This window comes from Ursus americanus, chromosome 25 (genome assembly GCF_024610735.1).
Source record: "Ursus americanus isolate L20-20 chromosome 25, mUrsAme1.1.p, whole genome shotgun sequence".
NCBI classification, from domain to species: domain Eukaryota; kingdom Metazoa; phylum Chordata; class Mammalia; order Carnivora; family Ursidae; genus Ursus; species Ursus americanus.
In genome coordinates, this window is record NC_142151.1 from 38,009,642 (window position 1) to 38,034,808 (window position 25,167).

The 25,167-nt window shown below is 38.3% G+C and overlaps 1 protein-coding gene across 2 annotated transcripts in view; it reads left to right on the forward strand.

The window, feature by feature from the left end:
* ARID2 (AT-rich interaction domain 2) overlaps nt 1-15,347 on the forward strand; it is a 159,591-nt gene extending 144,244 nt beyond the window's left edge. For both annotated transcript variants that reach the window (XM_087855791.1, XM_045801219.2), the window contains 5 exons: nt 73-211; nt 303-388; nt 2,673-2,796; nt 2,884-2,975; nt 13,724-15,347. In XM_087855791.1, coding sequence (XP_087711917.1) covers nt 73-211; nt 303-388; nt 2,673-2,796; nt 2,884-2,975; nt 13,724-13,868 — 586 coding nt within the window. In that variant the 3' untranslated portion in view covers nt 13,869-15,347. The remainder of the gene's footprint in view (nt 1-72; nt 212-302; nt 389-2,672; nt 2,797-2,883; nt 2,976-13,723) is intronic.
* The last annotated feature ends 9,820 nt before the right edge of the window (nt 15,348-25,167 follow it).

Sequence of the window (25,167 nt, forward strand, 5' to 3'; positions counted from 1 at the left end):
GGAGAGCAAGTGTTCAGATTTAAAGAATATATGCAAATGCCAGAAAATTTCTACTACTTTTATTTTTTGTAGGTGGTTTCAGACACCCTCACAGGTTTTCTACCATGCAGCAACTGAACACGGAGGCAAAGATGTGTATCCAGGGCAGTGTCTTTGGGAAGGTTGTGAGCCTTTTCAGCGACAGAGGTTTTCTTTTATTACCCACTTACAGGTACACTTTCTTCATACCATTTGGTCAGTAACTCGCCTGGTTGCATTAAAGATCTTGATGCATATTCTTTTACTTCCTCTTTCTCAAAAAGGATAAGCACTGTTCAAAAGATGCCCTGCTTGCAGGATTAAAACAAGATGAACCAGGACAAGTGGGAAGTCAAAAATCTTCTACCAAGTAAGGACCACGAGTTTTCTTCCCATTGCACATACAAAAAGAAAAGTCAGGAAATTAGGCAAAGCACAGTACCAGTGAAAGACAGCTTAGCATATCGGGAAGCCAGAGACCTAGGTTCTAGGTGAGCTCTCCCATTAACCAGCTGTGTGACCCTGTTCAAACTGCTTAAATTCTCCAAGCATCACTTTTCATTCTGGCTAGAACGCATAGTCCTTTAGGACTTTGTGGCTGTAATGTTTTGATTCTAATTTGTAGACAAGTCATTAGAAGTAATGACAGATGATATTTGAGAAATGCTTTGTAAACTGAAAGTGTATATATGTTTCTTTGTCCTTCGAGAGAATAATTGAATATGTATTTGATAATGGCAAAGAGATTTCTTCCTACAACTACTCCTCTGAGGACAGGCCAGGGTGTCGTGTAAGGATTGTATACATATCACATTTACTGTATGGCTGTTCATTTACCTGTAATTTCACGAGCACATACTTGTAAGGCAGGTAGTCAAGTTCTAGTTGGGTGTAGATTCCTGTAAGAGCCTTATTAGATTTACATAGTATTTATCTCCTATTCTGTTTCTAACTGAGGCTTTAGTTGTAGAATTTGTAACCTAAATAATATGCTTAACTCTCAAAATGTGAAGGTATAATAATTTGTCACCATTTATTGAAATATTGGTGTGTACTTGGCATTGTGCCAGAGATACAGAATTCTAAGAACAAGACCTAGTCTATAACTTCACGGAGCTGAAATTCTAGGAGAACTAGAAGTATGGGGACACAAGCTGCTTGCATACTTCATTCATTCCATTGCTGTTTAGTGAGCATCTGCTATGTGCTAGGCACTAAAGTATGATATGAATATGTGACCAAGGTACGTTTTGCCGTTCGGTGCCTAGAGATCAAATGAGAGATATAAGTAATTCTTACTGTCTAGTGTAATCACTACTAAAATGAGGACATGCTGAAGACACTGTGAGAGCCCATGTAAACCAGTTTAGGAGACCAGGGAAGGCTTTCTGGTGGAAAGTGCATCCAAACTGAGACTCAAAGAATGAGGAGTAGTTAGCTGAGAGGCTCATAAGTCATAGCCATGAGTTTTGATCGTATCCTAAAGGCAAGGGGAAGTAATTGTTCTGCCAAATATATTTTTCCATATTTTCACTGTACTTATTTGTATATATCATGTAGTGTATAAGAATATGTTGGAATATATTTGGTTTTGCTTAAATTTGGAGGAAAAGATATTTGGGATATCAGTTACAATCAATCAAAAGTCTTTGTCACTTAAACCTAACATCCAGTAACAGTTGTATCTGTATATAGTCTTGTCTGTAGACATATATGTAGATATCGATGTGAACTGGTTTGCAATTTGAAGATTGCTTTACATTCAGAATTAGTTTACTTATATTTAAAAGTGCCAGAAATCGCCCCACGTCGCAGACGCGAGACCTGAAGCACAGAGGAGCAAATGGAAGTTTTCAAAGTCACACAGGTAGTTAGAGTGTCAGAAATAGACTGTGTTTCCTCACGTGTAAGTCATTGCTCTTCCCACCATCGCATCACGAGAATGTAACAGATATTGATGCAGTTTTTCTCCTTGACCGAGGAATCTGGCATAGTTCGAATCTTTTATATAAAATCTGTCTCTGTACTCCCTCCATTCTGTATCTTTCATAAAGGACAGTAGAAATACACTGAAAAGATTGATTGATATTATCAAATAATGATGAAAATAAGATGATATAACAAAGTAATAGTTTGAAATACAGTGGTTAGCATAATTTCTTGTTACTATCATGGTAGGTTATCTTCCTGGATGACCTATTCCTGTATCAACACAGTCTTCTGTAATACTATTTTACTTTTAGGTACTGTTTAACAAAAATAACTAGCAACTCAAGTTGTAGACTATTTCTTCTTTGTTAAAATCTTCACATTACATTCAAAGATGTGAACTCCACAGTGTTGATACCATGTTGTATTGCTTTTGATTGCATGTTTACCTGCACAGTAACTTTAAAGATGGACTACAGTTGAACATCTGTTGTTTGCCTTTCAATTGTTAGATTGGAAAATAAAAGACTTGAAACTTCAGCCTGATACTAAGAGCCCCTTTGGCTAGGCTGACACAAAGTAAACATTAATGCTGGGTCACGGGAGCCTTTATTTATCGTGTATCCAGTTTCAGAGTAGCCACCCCAGGGGCTGGCAGCTTGGTCATCCTTGTCAGTCTGTCCGCAACGTCATGTTAACGAGTTCTCTCTCTCTCCTCAATTTAGGCAGCCTGCTGTAGGGGGCACAAGCTCAACTCCTAGAGCACAGAAGGCCATTGTGAATCATCCCAGTGCTGCTCTTATGGCTCTTAGGAGAGGATCAAGAAACCTTGTCTTTCGAGATTTTACAGTAAGCAAGCCTTGAAAGCCTTACCTGTAAAGGTGTGAGCACTGTATGATTTAGATCTTTATTCTTTTCTTTTCCTTTCTTTTTAAGGATGAAAAAGAGGGACCAATAACTAAACACATCCGACTAACAGCTGCCTTAATATTAAAAAATATTGGTAAATATTCAGAATGTGGTCGCAGGTGAGTAATCTGTTTTCCTAAGCCAGAGTGAACTTAGATCATTTTACTTTTACACGTAAGTTAATAAGATTAGATATCTGTGTTTTTATTCACTGTTTTTCTCATCAATTTTGTGAGTATATCCCAAAGCTTATGCCAAGGTCAGGTCATCATGATCTCTTAAAAGCCAAAAAAGTAGAAGTTGAAACAACCAAAAGGTGATCTTTTAATTTGTTTTATTAGGTTAATTTTCTTGCTGACCATAGAATTTAGAGCAAAAAGTAGATTTACTAAGGAGAAACCTTAGAAGTTTATGGGGGAGGGGAAGAGGAATGAATTGGAAAATGAATATATATCATTTGACTCATGTGAATTAAGATGAAATTTAGTTTGGTGATCGGTGTTTTCATAAAGTCATCAAAGTCATAGATATTGCTAAGATTCACTGTAATGCTCTGAAGTTGAAAACTGACTTTCCGGGGTGCCTGGGTGGCTCAGCTGGTTAAGTGTCTGACTCTTGATCTCAGCTCAGGTCTTGATCTCAGAGTTGGGAGTTCAAGCCGCATGTTGGGCTCCAAAAAAAACCAACTTACTTTTTAAGGGACTTAAGCAAGAGAAAGTCAAGATTTTACAGATCTGTAGAAAGTAGAAACAATCACTCTAATCCTTGAGAGAGCAAACATGGAAAGTTCTGTTGATGCCTTTTGGACTTTGTCTCCCTTGGAGCTTGTCTCCAATTTTCTAGTATTCCTTCTGCATTTTCAACTGACTCATCTTAGGCTCTTTAGCTGAGAAGTTGTCCTTTGAGGCACCGTGCCTTCTAGCTAGTGACTTTCTCTCTGCATTTCTCTCCTTGGACATGTTAGTAGTCCCATCTCCTAGACATATCCTGCATCTACCTTAGTTCTCCTCCCCCACCCCCATTGTACCTTGTCTTATTAGTTCTTTTACATTTCTTGCAGGAACCTTCCAGCTGAATTTTCCAACCATGAAAACAGTGGTATACATTATAAAAGAAAAAAAATGAATTTGAGTGTATCAAACTTCTATAAAGATGAATAAAATTTAAAACTAAAGTTTAAAAAACAGTATTTGCAATGCAAAAGTTACTGTATTTAGTGTATCCAGTGTTCTCACAGATGAATAAGAAAAATTCTTAACATTCAAATAGAAAAATAGCAAAGTTTTTCAGAAACAGAAATAATGAAGGTTTAGTCACCATACGAGAACACCAGCATTTTCCTCCTTGATTCATAACATGGTTTCTTACTACCTTTCTCACTGTATTTTCCATTCCACTCTCCTTGTGCTTCATAACATTTCAGTTTCAGCCCAGACAAGCCACGTACAGATTCCTAATCGAGCTAGACTCTTTCAGGTCGCACTTTTGTACCTTTGGTTCCAATGTTCATACTCTCCTCCCTGCCTAGAATGCCTTTCTCCCTGTGGTGCTGGCCTGTTGAATATCTGGAAACCCTTCATGATTCAGCTCAGGTAGCAGCTTTTGTGTGCAGCCTCCTATGCTGTGTGCCCCTTCCCCATCGAGTTTGTTCTCTTTTTTCGTAACTTGTCTTACAACATTTTTTTTTTGGAAGCTCTCAATATTTCATTACTTTTTTAAATTGAAATTCAAGTTAGTTAACATATGGTGTAGTTTTGGTTTCAGGAGTAGAATTTAGTGATTCATCACTTAATATAACACCCAGTGCTCATCGCAGCAAGTACCCTCCTTAATCTCCATCCCCCATTTAGCCCATCCCCCACCTCACTTCCAGCAGTCCTCAGTTTGTTCTCTACAGTTAGGAGTCTCTTACGGTTTGCCTCCCTCTCTGTTGTTATCTTATTTTTCCTTCCCTTCCCCTATGTTCATCTGTTTTGTTCCTTAAATTCCACATAGGAGTGAAATCATACAGTATTTGTCTTTCTCTGACTGACTCATTTCTCTTAGTGTGATACACTCTAGTTCCGTCCATGTCATTGCAAATGGCAAGATTTCATTCTTTGATGGCTGAGTAGTATTCCATTGTGTGTGTGTGTGTGTGTGTGTGTGTGTGTATCTCACATCTTCTTTTTCCATTCATCAGTTGATGGACATTTGGGCTCTTTCCATAATGTGGTTATTATTGATAATGCTGCTATAAAGATTGGGGTGCATGTGCCCCTTCAAATCAGCATTTTGTATCCTTTGGATAAATACTGGGTTGTAAGGTAGCTCTTTTTTTAACTTTTTGAAGAAATTCCACACCGTTTTCCAGAGCGGCTGCACCAGTTTGCATTCCCACCAAAAGTGCAAAAGTGTTTCCCTTTCTCCACATCCTCACCAACATCTGTTGTTTCCTCAGTTATTAATTTTAGCCATTCAGACAGTTGTGAGGTAGTGTCTCATTGGGGTTTTGATTTGTATTTCCCTGATGCTGAGTGATGTTGAGCATTTTTTCATGTGTCTGTTAGCCATGTGGATGTCTTCTTTGGAGAAGTGTCTGTTCATGTCTTCTGCCCATTTCTTAACTGGATCATTTATTTTTTGGGTGTTGATTTTGATGTGTTCTTTATGGATTCTGGATACTACCCCGTTATCCAGTTTGTCATTTGCAAATACCTTCCTCCATTCTGTTGGTTGCCTTTTAGTTTTGATTGTTTCCTTCACTGTGCAGAAGGTTTTTATCTTGATAAAGTTCCACCAATATTTCTTTTTGCTTTTGTTTCCCTTGCCTTCAGAAACAGGTCTAGTAAGAAGTTGCCTCAGCCAAGGTCAAAGTTTGCTACCTGTTTTCTCCCATAGGATTTTAGTGGTTTCCTGTCTTATATTTAGGTCTTTCATCCAGTTTGAATTTATTTTTGTGTATGGTATAAGAAAGTGATCCAGTTTCATTCTTCTGCATGTGGCTGTCCAGTTTTCCCAACACCATTTGTTGAAGAGATATAACAATTTTACTGTTTTGTAAATAGCTTAGCTGGTTTTGGCTCAGGTCATGATCTTATGAGTTGTGGGATCAAGCCCCATGTCAGGCTCTGCGCTCAGCGGGGAGTCGGCTTGGGATTCTCTCCCTCTGCCCCTCCTCCTACTCATGTGCACACTCACTCGCTCTTTCTCAAATAAATAAATAATCTTAAAAATAGTTTTTATATGGCTTTTTTCTCCTGCTGACCTATGTGTAGACTTTCTCTGAGTAATCTTTGTAGCCTGAACACCTAGCACAGTACTTAATATGTAGTAGATAATCTCTACTTTCTGTTCATCCTTAAGATTCAACTCAGGGGTTACCTCTTCCTTTCCTGACATCTTCCTTACTAGCCTGCCCTGACCTGTGGTGCCACAGGTCCTCCCTACCACCTCACATGTTGCGCATTACCACCCTAGATGGCGAGATCTTTGAAAGCAGGGATCGAATCTTGGTTTTCATTTTTGTGTCCTCAGTGCCTAGCATATTGTTTGGAATGTAATAGCTGATTCAGTAGTTTTTGATTGATAGATGGAAGGAAAGAAGTCTCACAAATTCATTCTTTTCCAGAGTTCTGATCTGGAATTTATATAGATAATTGGAATTCTAAAAGTAATTTTATAACTTTTTCTTAGCACTTTTTCCTCACATTCGGACTGCACATTCTTAGGCTTATAACAGAGCCACTTTGGCTAGATCTACTGTAATTATTGAGCCAGAAGTTTCCATTTTACTGTTTTTGTTTTGTTGTTGATTTCGTTACTTTATCTTTAACTCTAAACCTTCCAAATGTCTTCTGGCATCTTCAGTTACTATGATCTTAGAGTAGCAGAATCAAAAGAATGAAAACAATCCATTAAATTCTTACCATTCATCCTCTCAGTGAAGGCTGAACTGTAGAACTTCATTCAAACATCTCCAGTGATGTGGAGTTTTGCTTAGCAAGAGTACTGACAGAATCTGGCAAACGTATGTGTGAAGAAGAGAGTGTAGGAAATCAGATAGCTGCAAAAGATAATTCCCTGTTGAGATTTCTCATCTCAACAGAGATGAGAATGGAATAAGTAACAGGGTATGATTTTTTTTAGACTAAAGCCAACTCTGTTAGCAATAAGAAAATTGCAGATTGATAGATACATGGATATTTAACTTCATTCTTGTAGTACAGTATACTGAACAATATGAAATGTCAACATTTTTAAAATCTGAAATTCAGAATCTGATTGTTTGAATAATGTAAAATGTTTAAATCCAGTTTATCTCCATTCTGATGAATTTTGAGCTCTGGAGAATTGCAATATATTTCTCCTCCTTTTGATTTATATACCTTTTATCAATATAATATATGGGTCTTATTTAAAAATCAAGTGGTACTTTTCTATACACTGATAATGAACAGTCTGAAAAATAAGAAAATAGTTCCATTTACAGTATATCAATCTTGAGAATTCCTTCAATATTGAATCCCGTTTTCTTGAATCTGAATTATTTCCTTTACTTGATTTACTCCCTCACACTAACGCATATCCTCCAATAGTTTTAAAACCCCACATATCTGAAGATGTCTTTGTTTCTATTCATGATAGTTTGGCTAGACATAGAATTCTAGACTGAAAAGGTTTGTTTTGTTTTGTTCTGTTTTTTAAGTCTGTGAGGGCATTGCTCTCCTGTTTTCCAGCATGCAGCTCTGCTCTTGAGAAGCCTGTCACATCCTGGTTCCCTTTCCTGTGTTTGTGATCTGTTTTCTTCCCTAGAAGCATCTAGGATCTTTTTGTTTTGAATCTCACTTTCTCATATCCTGAAGTTTTATGATGTTGTGTCTTGGTGTAGGTGTTTTGTTGCGATCAGTCAAGTGGGTGTTTCATTTCAATGGATCCTTTCAATCAGGAGATTCAAGTCCTTCCATAATAGGAATTTTTCTTGTATGTTTGTTTTATAATTCTCTGCCAACCATTGTCTCTATTCCCCATTTCTTGAACTTCTGTTTTTTGGATGCTAGACCCTCACAGATTGATCCTCTAATTTTCTTTTCTCTCTTTGTTTTCATTTTCGTCTGTTTAATTTAATTCCTGGAAATTTCCTTGACTTTATCATCAAGTCTATTGAATTTTTACTTAGGCTATCCTGCTTTCATTTCTAAGAGATCTTTAGGAGTAGTGCCAGTTGTTGCTATCTTATTACACCCTATTCTCCCCTATAAGTATAGTTGCTGTTTCCCCTAAATTCCTCAAAAGCATGTGGACTTCATTTTCTGTATTGAGAAAAAAATACCAGCAAGCCAATTAGAAGCTTTGAGTGCGTGATCTCCACATGTCACTGGGGATTGCCATTTTGGGTGACCCCTCACGAACCAATTTATTTATTAGAAGTCCTTCAAATGTCAGTCTCTAGGGAGAGATTGTTTCTCCAGGGGAAAATCTCTAATTTTCTTGCCTTTGGAGGTGGGCAGTTTGGAGGACGGTCAGTGTAAAAATCCCATGTTATGGAAACAAATGGGAGAGGGAGACCAGGAGGACTTCATTGTGGTTGAGTACGTTGCTTTCACCTAATCCTGTTTTTTGTCTGTTTGATCCCTCACCCCCAATCCTTCACTGTGTCTATGTTTCTGTAAGTCCTACGCCTTGCCTTTCTGGTTTAGTTTTTTCAGAAAATTTTCTTTAACTCATTTTGTACAATTTTGGGAGGGAAAGGAGAAAAACCTGCCTTCAAACTGCTAATTTGTATCTTAAATTGTTTTCACTAATGCTTACAGGTAATATTTTTCATTATCTATTAAGTATATTAAAGTAACACAATGTTTATCCTTTACTAAACATATCAAAAAACACCTTGAAATTTGAAATTGAATACCATTTTATACAACAAAACAGACATACTTTGTTTATCTAGTGAGTGTTTATTTTTTAAAACCCCCAAAAGTAAAAGATAATAATTTATTACAAAAATGGAATTGTTATGGAATGCCTGGATGGCCCAGTTGGTGGAGTGTGCAACTCTTGAGGGTTGTGGGTTTGAGCCCCATGTTGGGCATAGAGATTACTTAAAAAAAAAAAAAAATCTTAAAAAAAAAAATTGTTACTTTAAAATCATCCTGGTGATTTAAACTTAGTCTTCTAGTTTTATCCATGTGACATAAAAATAAAAGAATACTTTTTAGCATGTGGAAAAATTATTGTAATTTGTGAAATTTTTCAAACTGAAAGATTTTTCTTTATCAAAATGTTCATTAATTATAGAGGGAAAATAATTTGATTCCCACTTTGTAATTTTTTTATTAAAGTATAATTCACATACAGTGTTCGTTTCAGGTATACAATATAATAATCGAACAATTCTATACCTTACTCAGTGCTCATCAATATAAGTGTACTTTTAATCTTTAACTATTTTACCCATCCCCTCACCCACCTCCCTGTTGGCAACAACCAGTTTGTTCTCTGTATTGAGGAGTCTGTTTTTTTGTTTGTCTCTTTTTTTCTTTGTTCATTTGTTTTGTTTCTTAAATTCTACATGAGTGAAATCATATGGTATTTGTCTTTCTCTGACTAATTTTAGTTAGCTTTATATCCTCTAGGTCCATCCATATTCTTGAAGATGGCAAGATTTCATTCTTTTTGATGGCTGAGTAATATTCCTGTGTGTGTGTGCGTGTGTGTGTGCGTGTGTGCGCACACGCGTGTAGGCTCACACCACATCTTTGTAATCCATTCGTCTGTGCATAGGCAGTTGAGTTGCTTCTGTATCTTGGCTATTGGAAATAAAGCTGCAATAAACCTAGGGGTGCGTATATCTTTTCAAATTACGTAAGTTATTTTTAAATCAAGTTTTATAGGACTATTTTTTCTTTTCCAGAAAAAAATTGTAGAAATTTCTAGTTCATTTAAAAATTTGTTTAATAAATTTTTGAAGTAAATCATACCTAAAGTATTAAAAAACAGAATAAAACTCAATGAATCATCGCAGGTGAACCACCCACAGAACCAGCCGTCCAAGTTCAGAAATAGAGGAACACCAGTACCACAGAGCCCCTTTGATTCCCCACCTCTCTTTATCTCATTTTTCTCAATGGGACCACGATCCTGATGATACACCATAGAATTTTGCCTGATTTCGCACTTTATATAAGTAGAATCAAATGGTGTACATTTTTTTGTACTAGCTCCTTTATTCAGCTTTGTTTGTGAGATTCATTCATGTTACATGTGGCAGGACATTGTTCATATTATTGCAGTATAGAATTCTGTTCTGAGAATATACTCAAATTTGTTTTTTCCATTCTACTTTTGGTAGGCATACTGGTGGTTTTCAGTTTGGAGCTATTAAAAATAGTGGTGCTATGAACATTCTATACATGTTACATTTGGCCATATATGTATATATTTCTATTGAGCTTTTAAGAAGGATTGGTGATTTATAGGATATTATAACTTGAGTAGGTAGTGCCAAACAATTCCAAAGATATTTTATCAACTTATACTCCCTCCAGCTATGTATGAGAATCACAGTTGCTCCACATACTTGCCAACATTTGGTATTGTAATGTTAATTTTTAGTTTTAGCCATTTTGGGGGGTGGTATATGTACAGTATGGAAACTACATAAAAGCAAATAGCCAAATGGCCAAAAAACATGAAAGATGCTCAACTCCTTAGTCTTTAATCTCCTTTTTTTTTTTTTTTTTAAGATTTATTTATTGTTTGAGAGAGAGAGAGCGAGCATGAGCAGGAGGGGGAGGGAGCGTCTGAAGCCGACTCCACACTGAGCGTGGGGCTGGACGCGGGGCTCGATCTCACGACCCTGAGATCACAGCCTGAGCTGAAACCAAGAGTTGGATGCTTAAGCGACTACGCCACCCAGGGGCCCCAATTTCCTTTTTTTTTTTTTTTTTACAGTTGTTTTTACTTCTTCCTTTGCTCTCGAGTGGCAGAAATGATACAATCCCCATGTGTTCAATTTTGGCTTTAAATTTCTGTGTTTTTTCCCATAAATTTTTTTCCCTACAATGTTCATTCAAAATTTGGAAGTCTAGTTCCTTCCTCTTCTTTAGTTCCTTTTACCCAGGGTTATTTTAATGAAGGCACTGCAGTTCTTGGGTAATCTCATGCTGGTTGATTTTTTTTTTTTCTGACATTTTTCTGACATTTAATGTAGAAGTTTTCGCACAGAAGGTAAACTTGACATAATTTTGCAGTGAACATCTATATATACCAATCACCTAGCTTTTACCATTAATTGACATTTTACTGTACTTTTCTTATCACAGAACTATTTCATCCTTCCATTTGGGGCTGATTTTTACCACTTTTCTCCTCACCCCTCAGCATCACTGTTTTTTTCTGGACTGTGCTCACTTTAATAATTTCTCTTCTTTATATATATAGCCACATCAATATTGTAATTTTGGGGGTAGAAAATTTTTAAGTTTACAAATTAAAAAGAAATAGCTGCTTTTATGGAGTAATGTCTCATTCAGGTGATAAACTTCCCATTATTAATGAAGGGAAAAAAACTTGAATCATCTGTAGAATATAATTTTTATTTTCATATAAAAATTTCTTAAAAGCAGCCGTCTTAGGGGCACCTGGGTGGCTCAGTCGGTTAAACAGCCGACTCTTGATTTTGGCTCAGGTCATGATCTCATGGGTTGTGGATTGAGCCCTGCGTCGGGCTCCACACTCAGCAGGGAGTCTGCTTGAAGATTCTCTCCCTCTGCTTTCCCCCCCAACACACATGTGCTCACAGTCTCTCTCTCTCTCTCCCTCTAAAATAAACCTTAAAAAAAAAAAAAAAAAGACGACCATCTTATTTCCCTCCAGCTGTTTTCTGACATGATCTGAATTTTTATTTAATTTTGCCTTATTGTGGCAAGGACACTTAACATGAGATCTACCCTCTTAACAAGTAGTTAAGTGTATAATATGTTATGGTTGGCTGTAGCTCCAGTGTTGTATAGTGCATCTCTCAAGCTTATTCATCTTGCTTAACTGAAACTTTATGACCATTGATCCTCATTTCCTTCTTCCCCCAGCCCCTGGTAAATACCATTTCACTCTTGATTCTATGAATTTGACTACTCTAGAAACATGATCTGAATTTTCTAGAAGTATGAATGAAGCTTGTTACAGAATTATGCCTGGCAGTCCTCCCATATTTAGAAATGTACCACGGAGAAAGGCCAAATAGTCAGATGATCTTCCCTAATTCTGCTACTACTGTTTACCTAGAAAGTCATTTCAGTTTAGGTGCCTCAAGATGGCCTCAAATTACTCATCTGTAAATTGAACAGGTTAAACTAGTCGTTTCCCAGATTCCTCCTCTTCCTGCAATACTATATTAACGTTACTGTGTGTAGAACTGTGCATTGTTTCTTTAAAAACTTCAGAGTTTTGTTTTTTCTGTTTTTTAGATTCCATGTATTAGTGAAATCGTATATTTATCTTTTTCTCTCTGACACTTTGCAGTTAGCATCATACCCTCTAGGTCCATCCATGTTGTTGCAAATGGCAAGATCTCACTCTTTTGTTTCATGGTTGAGTGATACTCTGTTGTGTTGACATACCGCATCTCTGCCCGTTCATCTGCGGTTGGACACTTGGGTTGCTCCCATACCTTGGGTGTTGGAGATAATGTTTCAGTAAACGTGGAAGTGCACATACCTTTTCAAATTAGGTTTTTTGTTTCCTTTGAGTAAATACTCAGTAGTGGGATTACTGGATCATTTGGTATTTCTATTTTTTTAATTTTTTTGAAGAACCTTGAATTTTTGGTAGAATTCACTAGAGAACCCCTGAACCTGGTGTTTTCTGTTTTGGGAGGTTTTTGGGTTTTTTTGTTTTTTCAATTTCGTCAATAGATACAGGCCTTTTCAGATATTCTGTTTCACTTTGTGTAACTTTTGGAAGCCTGTTTCTTTCAAGGAAGTGGTATGTTTCATCTAGAGTTTCAGATTTGTGGGCATAGTGTTATTCATACTAATTTTTTATTGCCTTTAATGCCCATGGGATCTGTAGGGATCTTTGGTACCTTTCCCTCTTTCATCTCCAATATTAGTAATTTATGTACACACTGTTTTTCCTTAGATGGCATGTCTTAGAGAGTTCTTGATTTTGATGTTTTCAAAGAATCAACTTTTGGTTTCATTGATTTCCTCTTTTCAGTTTCATTCATTTTGGCTTGAATTACTTCTTCTACTTACTTTGGATTTAATTTGCTCTTCTGTTACTAGTTTTCTAACGTGGAAATTTTGATTATTGATTTTAGATCTTCTTTTCTAATAATATGCATTCAATCGATGCTATAAATTTCCCTCAAAGCACTGCTTTCCCGGCATCCCACAGATTTTAATAAGCTGTATTTCTATTTTAATTTAATCCAAAGTATTTTTAAAGTTCTTTTGAGATTTCTTCTTGACCCACGTATAACTTCATGTTACCCATCTGTTGTTTACATCATAGACTTGGGGATTTTCCAATCAATTTTCTGTTATTAATTCCTGGTTTAATTCCATCTTGGTCTGAAAACTGACCACATTGCTACCAGCATTCTTTGAACCATCGTTTTATACATGCGGCTTCTTTAAGTGTATTAAAAGCAGCAGTATGTAGTATGTGGTAAAAACATTTGTTCACTGAAAAATTGCTACATGAATACAAGGAAATTCTGTCATGCCTGGAAACACTTTTTACCCATGTAAGTTTATAGTGTATTCCATTCACCAAAGTGTGCTGAACACATCCTCTCAATGAAGTAAAAAATGTTTAGTTTTTAAATTGCAGAATCCATAAGAGTCATCACTGACCTCAGAACCTCTCTTTGGTTTTTTTCCAGATTGTTAAAGAGACATGAAAACAACTTATCAGTGCTAGCCATTAGTAACATGGAAGCTTCCTCCACCCTTGCCAAATGCCTTTATGAACTTAATTTTACAGTTCAGAGTAAAGAACAAGAAAAAGACTCAGAAATGCTGCAGTGAAAAATAATTCCACTTCTACAGTGGGGACTCAAAGTCACATACATTTCACATACTGTTACTGAAGAAAGCACCAAGTCTTAATGGAACAGAGACCATAGAATGAATTATTTTATCTCCTCCCATGATGCTGAGAGGAAGCTTCGTATTCTGATCTCTGAGCGAATCCCTTTGTTCTCTGTTTAAAAAAAATCTAAAAAGAAAAAGAAAAAAAAAAAAACTGCTGTGGGATTGTCAACCAGCTTATCTGCAGGATGTCTGTCAGATCTGATAAATCCTGATGGAAACTGGTATGATCAGAATTCAGTACCATCCACATTGGAATATACATGGAATATTGTAAAACCTACATGAGCAGATGAAATAGAAGCATTAAATATTTTTATCTATATCCAAAAAGGAGCACATTTTTATATTTACAAAACCGTTTAAGCTGGTTTGAATAATTAAAAAAAAAATTTCAGCACACCTATACCCCCGATCTCAGAGGGGGCCACCAATATCTAGCTATGGATTGTGTGTTTTGTTTAGAAATCAGTAGCTTGGTTTTCTTACTTGAGCCAATATATTTTCACTTATTTATTATCATAAAAATTTACCAGTCTGAATAGATCTTGTAAATATTTGTGAATAGAACGAACACCTTTCATGCCACTGCAGCCACTGGAAATACATTCTGTGGTGTCCTAGAAGCATTATTGGTAGGTTCTAAAGTTTTCTAGACTTTCCTGTCAATTGTAAGTAATTGTGATATATTCTACGCAGTGGATGAATGTTCTTTAAATTTGTGTAAATACTTCTGCAAAGGTACTGATGCTGTAAAGTCAAAACAGTTTTGTGGAACTGTGATTTTTTTTTTCTTTTTTTTTTCTCTTTTTTTTTTTCTTTTGTTTTGTTTTGTTTTGTATTATACACCTTGTAGAACTCATTTTGCTGGCTGAAAGAGTATGGAATAATATATCTCATGTCATTTTTGTAGAAGAAAAACTATTTGAAGGTATTTTTTGGTTTTCCCTAACATGTATCCACTGTAAACGTTTGTCATGTGCAAGCTCAGAGCTTGGACAGAATTTTTTGTATTTGTAAATTGGTTTAAATACATGGAATTTTATACAGGTTTTCTCCTGTGTTATATATGCATTATGTGCAGGTATGATATTTTCTTCACTACTTTTTCTATCTTAATATAGTGTGGAATTTTATTGTATTATTCTTCCATTCTTAATACTGTACCACATTCCTGCTCAGAAACTGCTCACTTCCTTAAATTGTCTTCTTCCCCCCAGCGTGAAATGTATCCATTTATAACTGCCTATTGCCTGTTCTATTAGCATCCAAAAATGTGGAAGGCCTCCCAACCACCATTTCTGCTGTGTCCTTAGGATGTGCAGTAAAAAATATAGACCTAACAGTTTATGTTATAGAATGGCTTTATTTACTTTGGTGACTGTTTATAGTTTTTAAATAAAAGACTGAACATTTTCTTGAGTCCTTCATTTCTGAGTATGCTTAAGACATTCTTTAAAAATATAGAGAGAATCCCAAATTTAGCTGAAGACAAGGTCCAGTCACCTATTTAATTATATGTCCATTTATAATACATTAAATAGAGAACCGATAAAAGAGGTCCTTTTCATGACAAATTCGCCTGAGATAGCAGGAGACGGAGAGTATTTTCTATTTGTCATGATGTAAAGCAAAGCCAGATTACTGCTTGATACTGTGTTTTTTGATTGTTCATTCAGAACCACGATGCACCCAAATCTTCAACTTGAATTTAGGGGCAGATTCTTAGAGTGAAAGGATCTCAGTTTGGATATAAAAAAATTTTTTTAATAGTTTGAATCAACTGGTACTGAAGGAAAATCTACTTTCTCCCTGCAGCGGGATCCCCGGCGCTGCACTCTGCCGTGTAGTCACGAACGCGAAAGACTTGTCAGCCAACGTTAGCCACCGTCATTTCCGAGGGTCGTGGGGTGTATTCTTGGCCCACCTCCCAAGACTGGGGCTACCCACTTGATGCCTCAGAGATCATGTGGATAACACTAAAATGTCCTCAACTCCCCCAAACTCATAAGGCTCCCAGTTGTTGATACCAGTTGGAGGGTATTCATTGTACTTCTCTAAAAAATCTCAAATTTTTCCAAACTAATTTTGTGTAACATCAATGTATGTTTTAAAGGTACATGTTTCTTTGCAAAATAAGAAACTGCAGGGTAATTAGAAAAGAGAAGAAAGTCCAGGCTCAGAAAAGCGGTTTTCGCACGCACCATTCTTGCACCTCATTGGAATTGCATGCTGTAGTTCTAGCTTCTGTGCTGCGATATGTGAATATGTCTGTAGTCCCTTTGAGCAGTGGTCTCAGCGGAGGATTTTCTAAATGTATTTGACCTAATGAAACCAAGTATGGCTTCCCACTTAGGTTTTTCTCGTATAGCTTTATAGAACTCTTATATGATGAAATAACATGGACTTTCTGGGTAACGGAGTCAACGTGCTCTTGCACCGTAAGCTCTGCATAACCCTCTCATTCCTGAAAAGGTGCTCCTTGCTAGACAGAAACTTGCTGATTTCCAGTATTGTTGTTTTGTCTAAAGTTCTGTAAATACATGCTTTAATGTTATCTTTGAGAAATCTATGTAAATAATATAGTCTACAACATAGAGACTGTACAATTCTGTGTTATATATGTGCCTAGTGCTCTGTTGGCACTCAATAAATTTTAAGTAACGAAATTGATAATCATATAGCCGAGGCATATTTTTCTTCCAAGCTCTAGACAGGATGTGACTATATACTAATGAGACTCCGTAGTGCAAGCCACACATGAAAACTCGTCTCATTACTTTATAGTCATGCCATGTATGTTTTTTTTAACCATAAAATGACAATAAAAATGATTTTTAAAATGAGAATGTTTCGGATAAGTGACTTCTGTCCTGCTCTTAATCACCGTGATTAAAATATTATACACCAAAGAAAGAAAACACGATGTTCTTCATCTCTGAAACAGAAGCCGCGAAGAAGCAGGAGCACGGCTACGGGATTAACCACGTGGGGCACCTGGTGCTTGACTGTTGGATCTTGACCAAATCGCAAAAAGGTAAAAGAGAAAAAAAAATTGAGTATCTATCCCAGGGAAATTTGAGCTTATCGTGCTCGTATTACCTGAAGCTGTCTCCAGAGTTCATAAACAGTCACTGAAATACTCAAAATTTTAACTACCTTTTGTGAGGCAAATGAAGACCGTGTTATTTCCTGTTATAGTACAGCCAATGTTCACTTTCTCCACTCCCATAGTTGTGAATCTTTAGTTGGATTCCTAGATTCTCCTTTCATGAAAGAAAGGAACAGATGTTTCTTGGTAAAAAGTTAAGTCCAGGATTGCGTCGTGTGTAAGTTAAGAAAGGCGAAGACGCATCGTCATGTTCCTAGGTAAGCAGTTCCATTTCTTCTGATAATGAGTACACTTGAATATTAAGAGAAAAAGCTATCATGATAAGTCGAGTCCTGGTTCTTGTGGATTTCAGTCTGAGACCCAATCCACACTGGATACATATATTCAAAAGATAAACTGCTTTTAAAAAGTAACTTTTGTGAATAGGTAATATGACCAGGCAATTCGAGAATCAAACAGTTGTTAAAAGATATTCACTGAAAAGTCGCCCACGTCTTTCCCATCCCCTGGCTTCCACCCCCACTGCCAGATAACTACTGGTCATGTTTCTTAAGTACACCCCTGGTATTGATTACAAAAGAGCAAATATGAGTGGGTTATTTTTATGCAAAATATTGTATACCATAAACACTGCTGCACTTCAAAAAATGTTTAGTATTTTAAGACCTTTCCATATTGGTACGTAAAGAGCTTTCACTTCATTTTTTACAGCTATGTGGTACTCCATTTTATGGGTACAATATGATTTATTATTTGGACCCCTTATTGACAGATATTTAAATTGTTTCCAAACTTTAATTATGCTGGTCACTAACATTTGCTTACCACAATCCCTGTCATTCACCATGCTAAGCATTTTACATGTATCGCCTCAGTCTTTATAAAAACCCAGTGAAACAGCTACTGTTACAGGTGAGTATAGAGGGTTGGGATGACTGACTACCTTGACCAAAGTCACGTGGCAAGTAAGTGGAGCCATGTAATCAGCACACATGAAGCTAATTGTAAAGAGTAATTAGATTCTTCCCAGGAAGAGTCCGACATAAGACACTTGTTTTTGGTGCAAATCTTTTTGTTTCTATTTGCTGCATTGTTTCTATTAAGTATTTTCTTCCTATGCATTATGTTGACTTTTTAGGATTTTCTATAATACCTCAGATTTTTTCCCCAAGTATTTCATTTATTAATTTGGCATCACTTAACTTCTTAGAGCAAGAAAAACTTTCTGGGAATTCCCTTAACAAAGGAACATGGCTAAGACAAGGGCTTATAGTAGATTGAAACCACAGTTTCCAACCAACAATTATCCACTCTGGTGTGTAATTTGAACAACTGTTAGCTGATTCTTCTGGATAAAGTTATTCTGAACTTTTTAAGAATGTTAATAGGTTTTTTCCCTCTGTTTATACCTCCCTTAGGTATAATAGATATAATAGTATATCTCATTCAGCTTGAGCGGTGATGGGGTACTTAGCTGCTCGTTCGGAAGATGGAGGAGACAGTCCCGCTCTGAGGCTGAGACACGCTTCCCAATGCGGCCCAGTAACAAAGGTAAAACAGGCTGTATGAGAATTATTAAGTGTTTTGGGAGTTCAGGCACAGCAGGCTTCGTTTGATTGATGAGTGGGGAAGGCAAAGTGGAATGGGCTTCGTGGAGAAAGAACAGTGTCTTTTGCAGACTTTAAGGGCTGATAGAAATTTGACCTAACAGTGGTGAGAGAGTGTTTGAGTCTGGAGAGGTCTTGTTCAAGAAAAAAGGTTATGGATTAAATGGTGCAGTGTGACGTAGATGTTGCTACAGCAGAGAGACGCTTTGGCCACCAAGTAAAGGACCTAAAGGGCTTCATGAAGTGTAGGGTGAAACACATTTGGGGCGGGGGGGTGGTTTCCAGAATCTCTGCACTGTACTTTATAGTTTCCCCAAACTGACGGAGAAATGTTTGTTTAGCCTTTGCTTTAGAGAGGATTTATTGATCTGAAGGATCAGATATGATGCCCTGTCTACAGCTAAACTGTGTGAAAGATAACAAGACTAATTTTAGGGTTGACCCTTTCAATAAATCGACTCTTGCTGGGCTAGGAACAGGCAACTTTCTGAGTTGTGCAACCTTTGAAAATTGACGTAGTTTGTTAAAACAATAACTGAAAGAAAGGAACAAAGGCTGCCACCATCTAGCACAGAAAGCACATGTGAAGTGTAGGTGCACAGTGACTCACTCTCGCACAGAGTGGGCCCCGGCACATTTGTTGCTCTGTTTTTCTGTTTCCAAACAGAAGGGCAGTTTATGCAATGCAGAATTCTTTCAGTGGCAATTTTCCCCCCAAATTTATGATTTCCTTTTCCCATTGGGACTTGGTTGAAAGAAAGGAAAAGATGAAGACTGGTAGATTGACTACCATAAATCAGAACAAGGGCTCTGAGCTTTTTTTTTTTTTAAGCACAAAGTTTTATTGTGAAATCCCCACCTCAGACACATATAATACAGTGCATAATATGAGGAGTAGAGCTTTTTTACTGTAAAGCAAACCCCTCTGTAACCACTGCCCCGATCAAGAAGTAGACCTTGGTAGTCCCCCTCCTTCCCAGAAGGCCTTTGTCCCGGTCAAAATCCCCCACCCCACACCCCCACACCAGTGACCACTCTCCTGATTTTAAGGACAAGCACTTCCTTTAAAGTTTTTTTTTTTTTTAAAGATTTTATTTATTTATTCGACAGGATAGAGACAGCCAGCGAGAGAGGGAACACAAGCAGGGGGAGTGGGAGAGGAAGAAGCAGGCTCATAGCGGAGGAGCCTGATGTGGGGCTCGATCCCGGATCACCGGGATCACGCCCTGAGCCGAAGGCAGACGCTTAACCACTGTGCCACCCAGGCGCCCCTTAAAGTTTTTTTTTTAATCACCTAAGTATAAATCTCTAAATACTATAATATAGTTTTGTCTATTTTTGAACTTAATATAGAAATGCAGTATTCAATTGTATTGTTTCCATCATCTTTCACTCAACCTGGCTGTAAGATTCATCTATATGGTTCAAAGTAACAATAGTTCCATTATTTTCATTGCTGAATGAGTATTCCAACATTGATGGCGTTTGAGCTGTTTCCAGTTTGGGGCTATTACAAATGATACCATGAGCATCCTTATCCTCGTCTCTTGGTGTACTTGGGAATGCATTTCTGTTGACCATTTTCTTAGCTGTTGAACTGTATCTAGTTATCTATTAAGATACTACCACAGAGCAGCCTACAAGAGTTTGCAAAACATGGCTATAGTTCGTGTTCAGTGCTAAGAGATCCTGGAACTATCCAGAGATGCCACAAAGTCAGCTGGGTTGGGGGATGGGCAAGAGGATGGCTTAGTGGGTTTGCTGCCTTCACCTTGAGCCTGGGCAGACCCATTCATAATGGTTCAAGATTTTGTTTAGCAGGTGTTCTGTAAAAAGTTTGTTGGCAATACAGCATAGGGGAATTACACTGCTCAGAGCAAGTATTTAATATTAATGGAATTAAATGGTTAAAAGAAGTCTGAAGGATGAACTGGAAGAGAAGACTAGATAGAGGGACCAGCTGGTCAGACAGCTGAGTAGGTGAGTGATTATGAGAACTTCCTGTACCCTGGAGAGGGGCAGTGGAAGTAGAAGTAGGGACAAGCCATTTCTGGTCCTCAAACTGGGTATGCTGAGTGAGAAGGAGTAAGTGTGGGGCAAATGGTAGAGCTTGTAAGGAGCCAAAAGGCAGCACTGGGACATGGTTACAAGCAGAGACTGTGGACTCAGCCACCTCTGTGCGGTCTGAGCGACCCTAGCTAAGGAACTGAACCTCATCCTCATTTGACAAATGAGGTTAATAATAGGACCTACTTTAAAGGTTGTTATGAAAATTAAGGGAGATAATGCAAATAAAATGCTGGCACAGACCAGTAAGAAGCACTTAGTGTTAGTCCCTGCTGCTGTGATTGGGAATCATAATTGCACTTGCTGGAGCACATGCTATCAGCTGTTAAAGTGTAAAAGAAAGACTTCCAGAAATGATTTACAAAAAGCCATGTTACAGTGATATTTTAGAAATGTCTAGAATTCCTTCAGGCAAGTGTGTAAATAAAAACCTGTTGAATTGAGCATACACAGCCTGACCTTACCAACAGCTGGATTCCTACAAGAATCTTATTCCACCCTGGAACTGTGAGCACCCAGGAAATGTTCAAGATCTTATCTCTCTGCTTTGTGGGATCTAAACCCCAGACAAAGGGGCATTTGAAAACAAGGTTTAGAAAAAGAGTGAAGGATAAACTGCCAGGTGCTATAGCTGCCTCTGAGAGGGAGAATAGAATCTGAAGGGTTTTAAAGACGAGCTGTGATCTAAGGAATTATGTTGTTCTAACAGAACAGCTGTGGTCTACCGGGGATCTAAAAAAGTTACATAGTGGTTTGCTTCTTGGCTGCACATTAGCCTCTACCTGGGAGATTTTAAACTATCCTAAACCCAAAGACTGGTTAAATTGGTCTGGTGTGAGCCTGTGTATTGCCTTTTAGACTAATTAATTAATTCCAGCGTAGTTACCATACAGTGTTACATTCGTCTCAGGTGTGCAGTACAGTGATTCCGCACTTCTGTGCAGTACTCAGTGCTCATTAATATTAGCGTACTTTTGATCCCCACCTTACGCCCATAGCAATTTATATGGAATCAGTGGTTGCTTAAGTTTGAACCTATTTACGCCTCTCCCCCCATCATGTTTGAAGTATATGGTGTCATACTTTATAGCCTTTTATTTTTTGAATCCCTTGACTGATTTTTATAGATACGCTTAATGTTACTGCTTTTGTGCTTCCTACTTTTCTGACTCCTACTTACGGTCTTTCCTTTCTACTCAAAAAATCCCCTTTCTTGTAGGGCTAGTTTAGTGGTGATAAATTCCTTTAACTTCTGTTTGTCTAGGAAACTCTTTATCTCTCCTTCTATTCTGAGTGATAGCCTTGCTGGGTAGAGTATTCTTTGTTGTAGCTGTTTTCCTTTCAGCGCTTTGAATATATTACGTGCCACTCTCTCCTGGCCTGCAAAGTTTCTGCTGAAAACCTGGCTGATAGCCTTATGGGATTTGCCTTTTATGTTACTGTTTTTCTTCTCTTGCTGCTTTTAAAATTCTCTATCACTATTTTTTGCCATTTTAATTACTGTGTGTCTTGGTGTGGACCTCCTTGGGTTGATTTTGTTGGTGGATCTCTGTGCCTCTGGATCAGGATTTCTGTTTCTTTCCCCAGCTTAGGGGAAACTTTCGAGTATTTCTTGAACTACATTTTCTGCCCCCTCTCTCTCTCTTTTCCTTCTGGGATCCCTCTAATGGGAATGTTATTACACATGATGAGCTGCTGAGTTCCCGATTTTCATTTTTTATTATTATTTTTCTCTTTCCTGTTTGGCTTGATTGCTTTCCTTTACTCTGTCCTTCAGGTCACTGATCCATTCTTCTGCCTCCTCAGTCTACTATTTAGGCCCTCTAGTATAGTTTTAATTTAATTTTTTAATTGAGTTCTTTATCTCTGATTGGTTCTTTTTTGTTTTCTATCTCTTCGTTAAGGTTCTCACTGAGATCCTCCACTCTTTTCTGAAGTCCAGTGAGTCTCTTTATGACCATTACTTTAAATTCACATATTATTTATCTCAGTTTCATTTAGCTCTCTTGCTGTGATTTTATCCTGTTCTTTCATTTGGGACATAGTCCTCTGTCTCCTCATTTTGTCTAACTCTCTGTGTCTGCTTCTATGTGTTAGGGAAGTCAGCTACATCCCCTGCTCTTGAAAGTAGTGGCCTTGTGAAGAAGAGGTCTTAGAGTGCCCTGCAGTGTAATGCCCCCTGTTCCCCAGAACCTGGCACTTCAGGGGTGTCTCTTATGTGTATTACATGCACCCTACTGTTGTGGCTGAGCCACTTTTCCCTCCAGTCCATCTGCAACGTCTCTCTTTGCCTGCTGTGTGCAGGGTTTGGTCCCTGCGTTGTTAGTAAGCCAGTCTGGGGCCCCCTTGGGCTTGAGTGAGTCAGACCAGGTGTTTGCCAGATGCAGTAGTACCAAACTGCAGGATACTTTCTATGTTGTCCACTGAGAAGCTTTGCCCCCAGCCTACTATTGGGGCCACAGTAGGACTGGTGTGTGTGGTTATCTTCCCGTCCCCCAGAGCAGGAGTCACTCTGGAGTGATGCTGGGCCCTGTGGGCGCTGCTTGCACACTGCCAGGCTTGTGGCACCACTTTGGATGGCCTCTGGCCAAGGGTGTATTGGAGAGGGCAGGTCCAACAGAACACAGGGGTGGGACATGCGGCGTTAGCAAGATCTGTGCAGGTCTGCTGCAGGAGAGGACCTGTAGCTGCCAGGGACCAGGGCTGGTGGTGTTGGATGGGGTGGGCGGATCCATAGAAGAGCTGGGGGTGGGCCATGCAGTGTCAGTAAGGTATGCACAGGTCTGTTGTGGGAGGAGACCTACAAGCCTGGCTAGAGGGGATGCGTCCACAGGAGAATGCAGGTGCACTGTTAGCAAGTTAGAGAGTGTTACTGCCGCACTGGTTCCCACAGCTGTCCATGGGGGCAGGGTATGGGGGAGGTAAATGGCGCCAGCCAGCTCTTTTGTTCTTGGAGAAGTCTCCCAAAGGTACCTGCCCCTCCAACACCTGCTCTGAGATTAGCTTAGCTCCCCAGTTGCTCTGCCCTTCCTACCCTCTTTGATGTGGCCTCTTCTGTGCATTTAGCTGTGCAGAGTGTGTTCTGCCAGTCCTGAGATCATCTTCTGGGTTATTTACATTGATGTGGGTGTTACCTCATTGTATCCATGGGATGTTAGGATCTTCCTATTCCCACCATCTTCCTGGAAGTCTCTGTGTTATTGTTTTGTTTTAAGGCTCTGTGACCCTAAACATGCAGCTAGACTTCAAACCACTGGACAAGTAAGTTGTATTTCCATCATTACCCAAAAGGAAATGGTGGGAACACCAGTCTGGATTATAGGGCAGATTCTCCAAGTAAATATACAAGAAATTATTACTTTCACATCTATTATCTCACTTGATCCTCCAGGTAGGTAGGCAGCAGCCCCTTTTATAGGCCACTCTGGCTCAGAGAAGTAACATACTCAGGGGCACAAAGTGTGCCTCAGTTCTTTGTGAGCTTTAAAGCCAAGACCCCTACTTACCTGAAGTGGATTATCTTCTCTAGTGCTCACAGGATTGGGGGAAGTATGCCCAAACTAGTTATGGTTTGGGAAGTCCACTTCCTTATGACTAAGGGATGTCTCAGCCCATAAAGCCAGTGGATATTGACTACTTACAGACTAGCACCCATCAGCCACCATTCCTGCAGAGCTGTGTATGGAGAGCCATCTATGAAACACCTATCACAGGTGCTCAAGCTGAGGCCTTAGACCAGTTCTAGAGTGGGAAGTTGGTAACTTTCCCAGCCTAAAACAAAGTCTCCTGCCCATTCCCCCACCGTCATGTCCCAAGCAATGACTGCAATTTTCTTAAAAAGTTTTTTCTGATCATACAACTCTTGTTCACCGTAGTAAAATTGGAAGCTAAAGAAAAGCATTAAAAGATCCTCTGCTACCCAGAAATAACCCCTATTAAGAATTTGTATTTTTTTTTTTTTGCCTTAAAAAAAAAGTTGGAATATTATGTATAGTTACCCCTTAAGTAACACAGGTTTGGACGGCACGGATCCACTTATACATGGATTTTTTAAATAATATGCTACAGTACTATAAACATATTTTCCATAGGACTTTAACATTTTCTTTTCTTCAGCTTACATTAAGATTACAGTGTGATAATACATGTAACATACAAAATACATGTTGACTATGTTGTCAGTTAAGACTTCCAGTCAACAGCAGGCTATTAGTAGGTAAGTATTTGGGAATCACAAATTCTATGGGGATTTCTGACTGTGCAGGGGGTTGGTGCCCCTAGCCCCTCATTGTCCAAGGGTCAACTATAGTTTGTGTCCTGTTTTTCTCCATTTCATTTTGTTTATCCTTGAAAACATTTACAACAGCTGCAAAATGCCTTCACATGAATGAACCACAGTTTAACCATCCCCTCCAATTCTCCACTATTAAATACTGGAAAGGAGGACTAT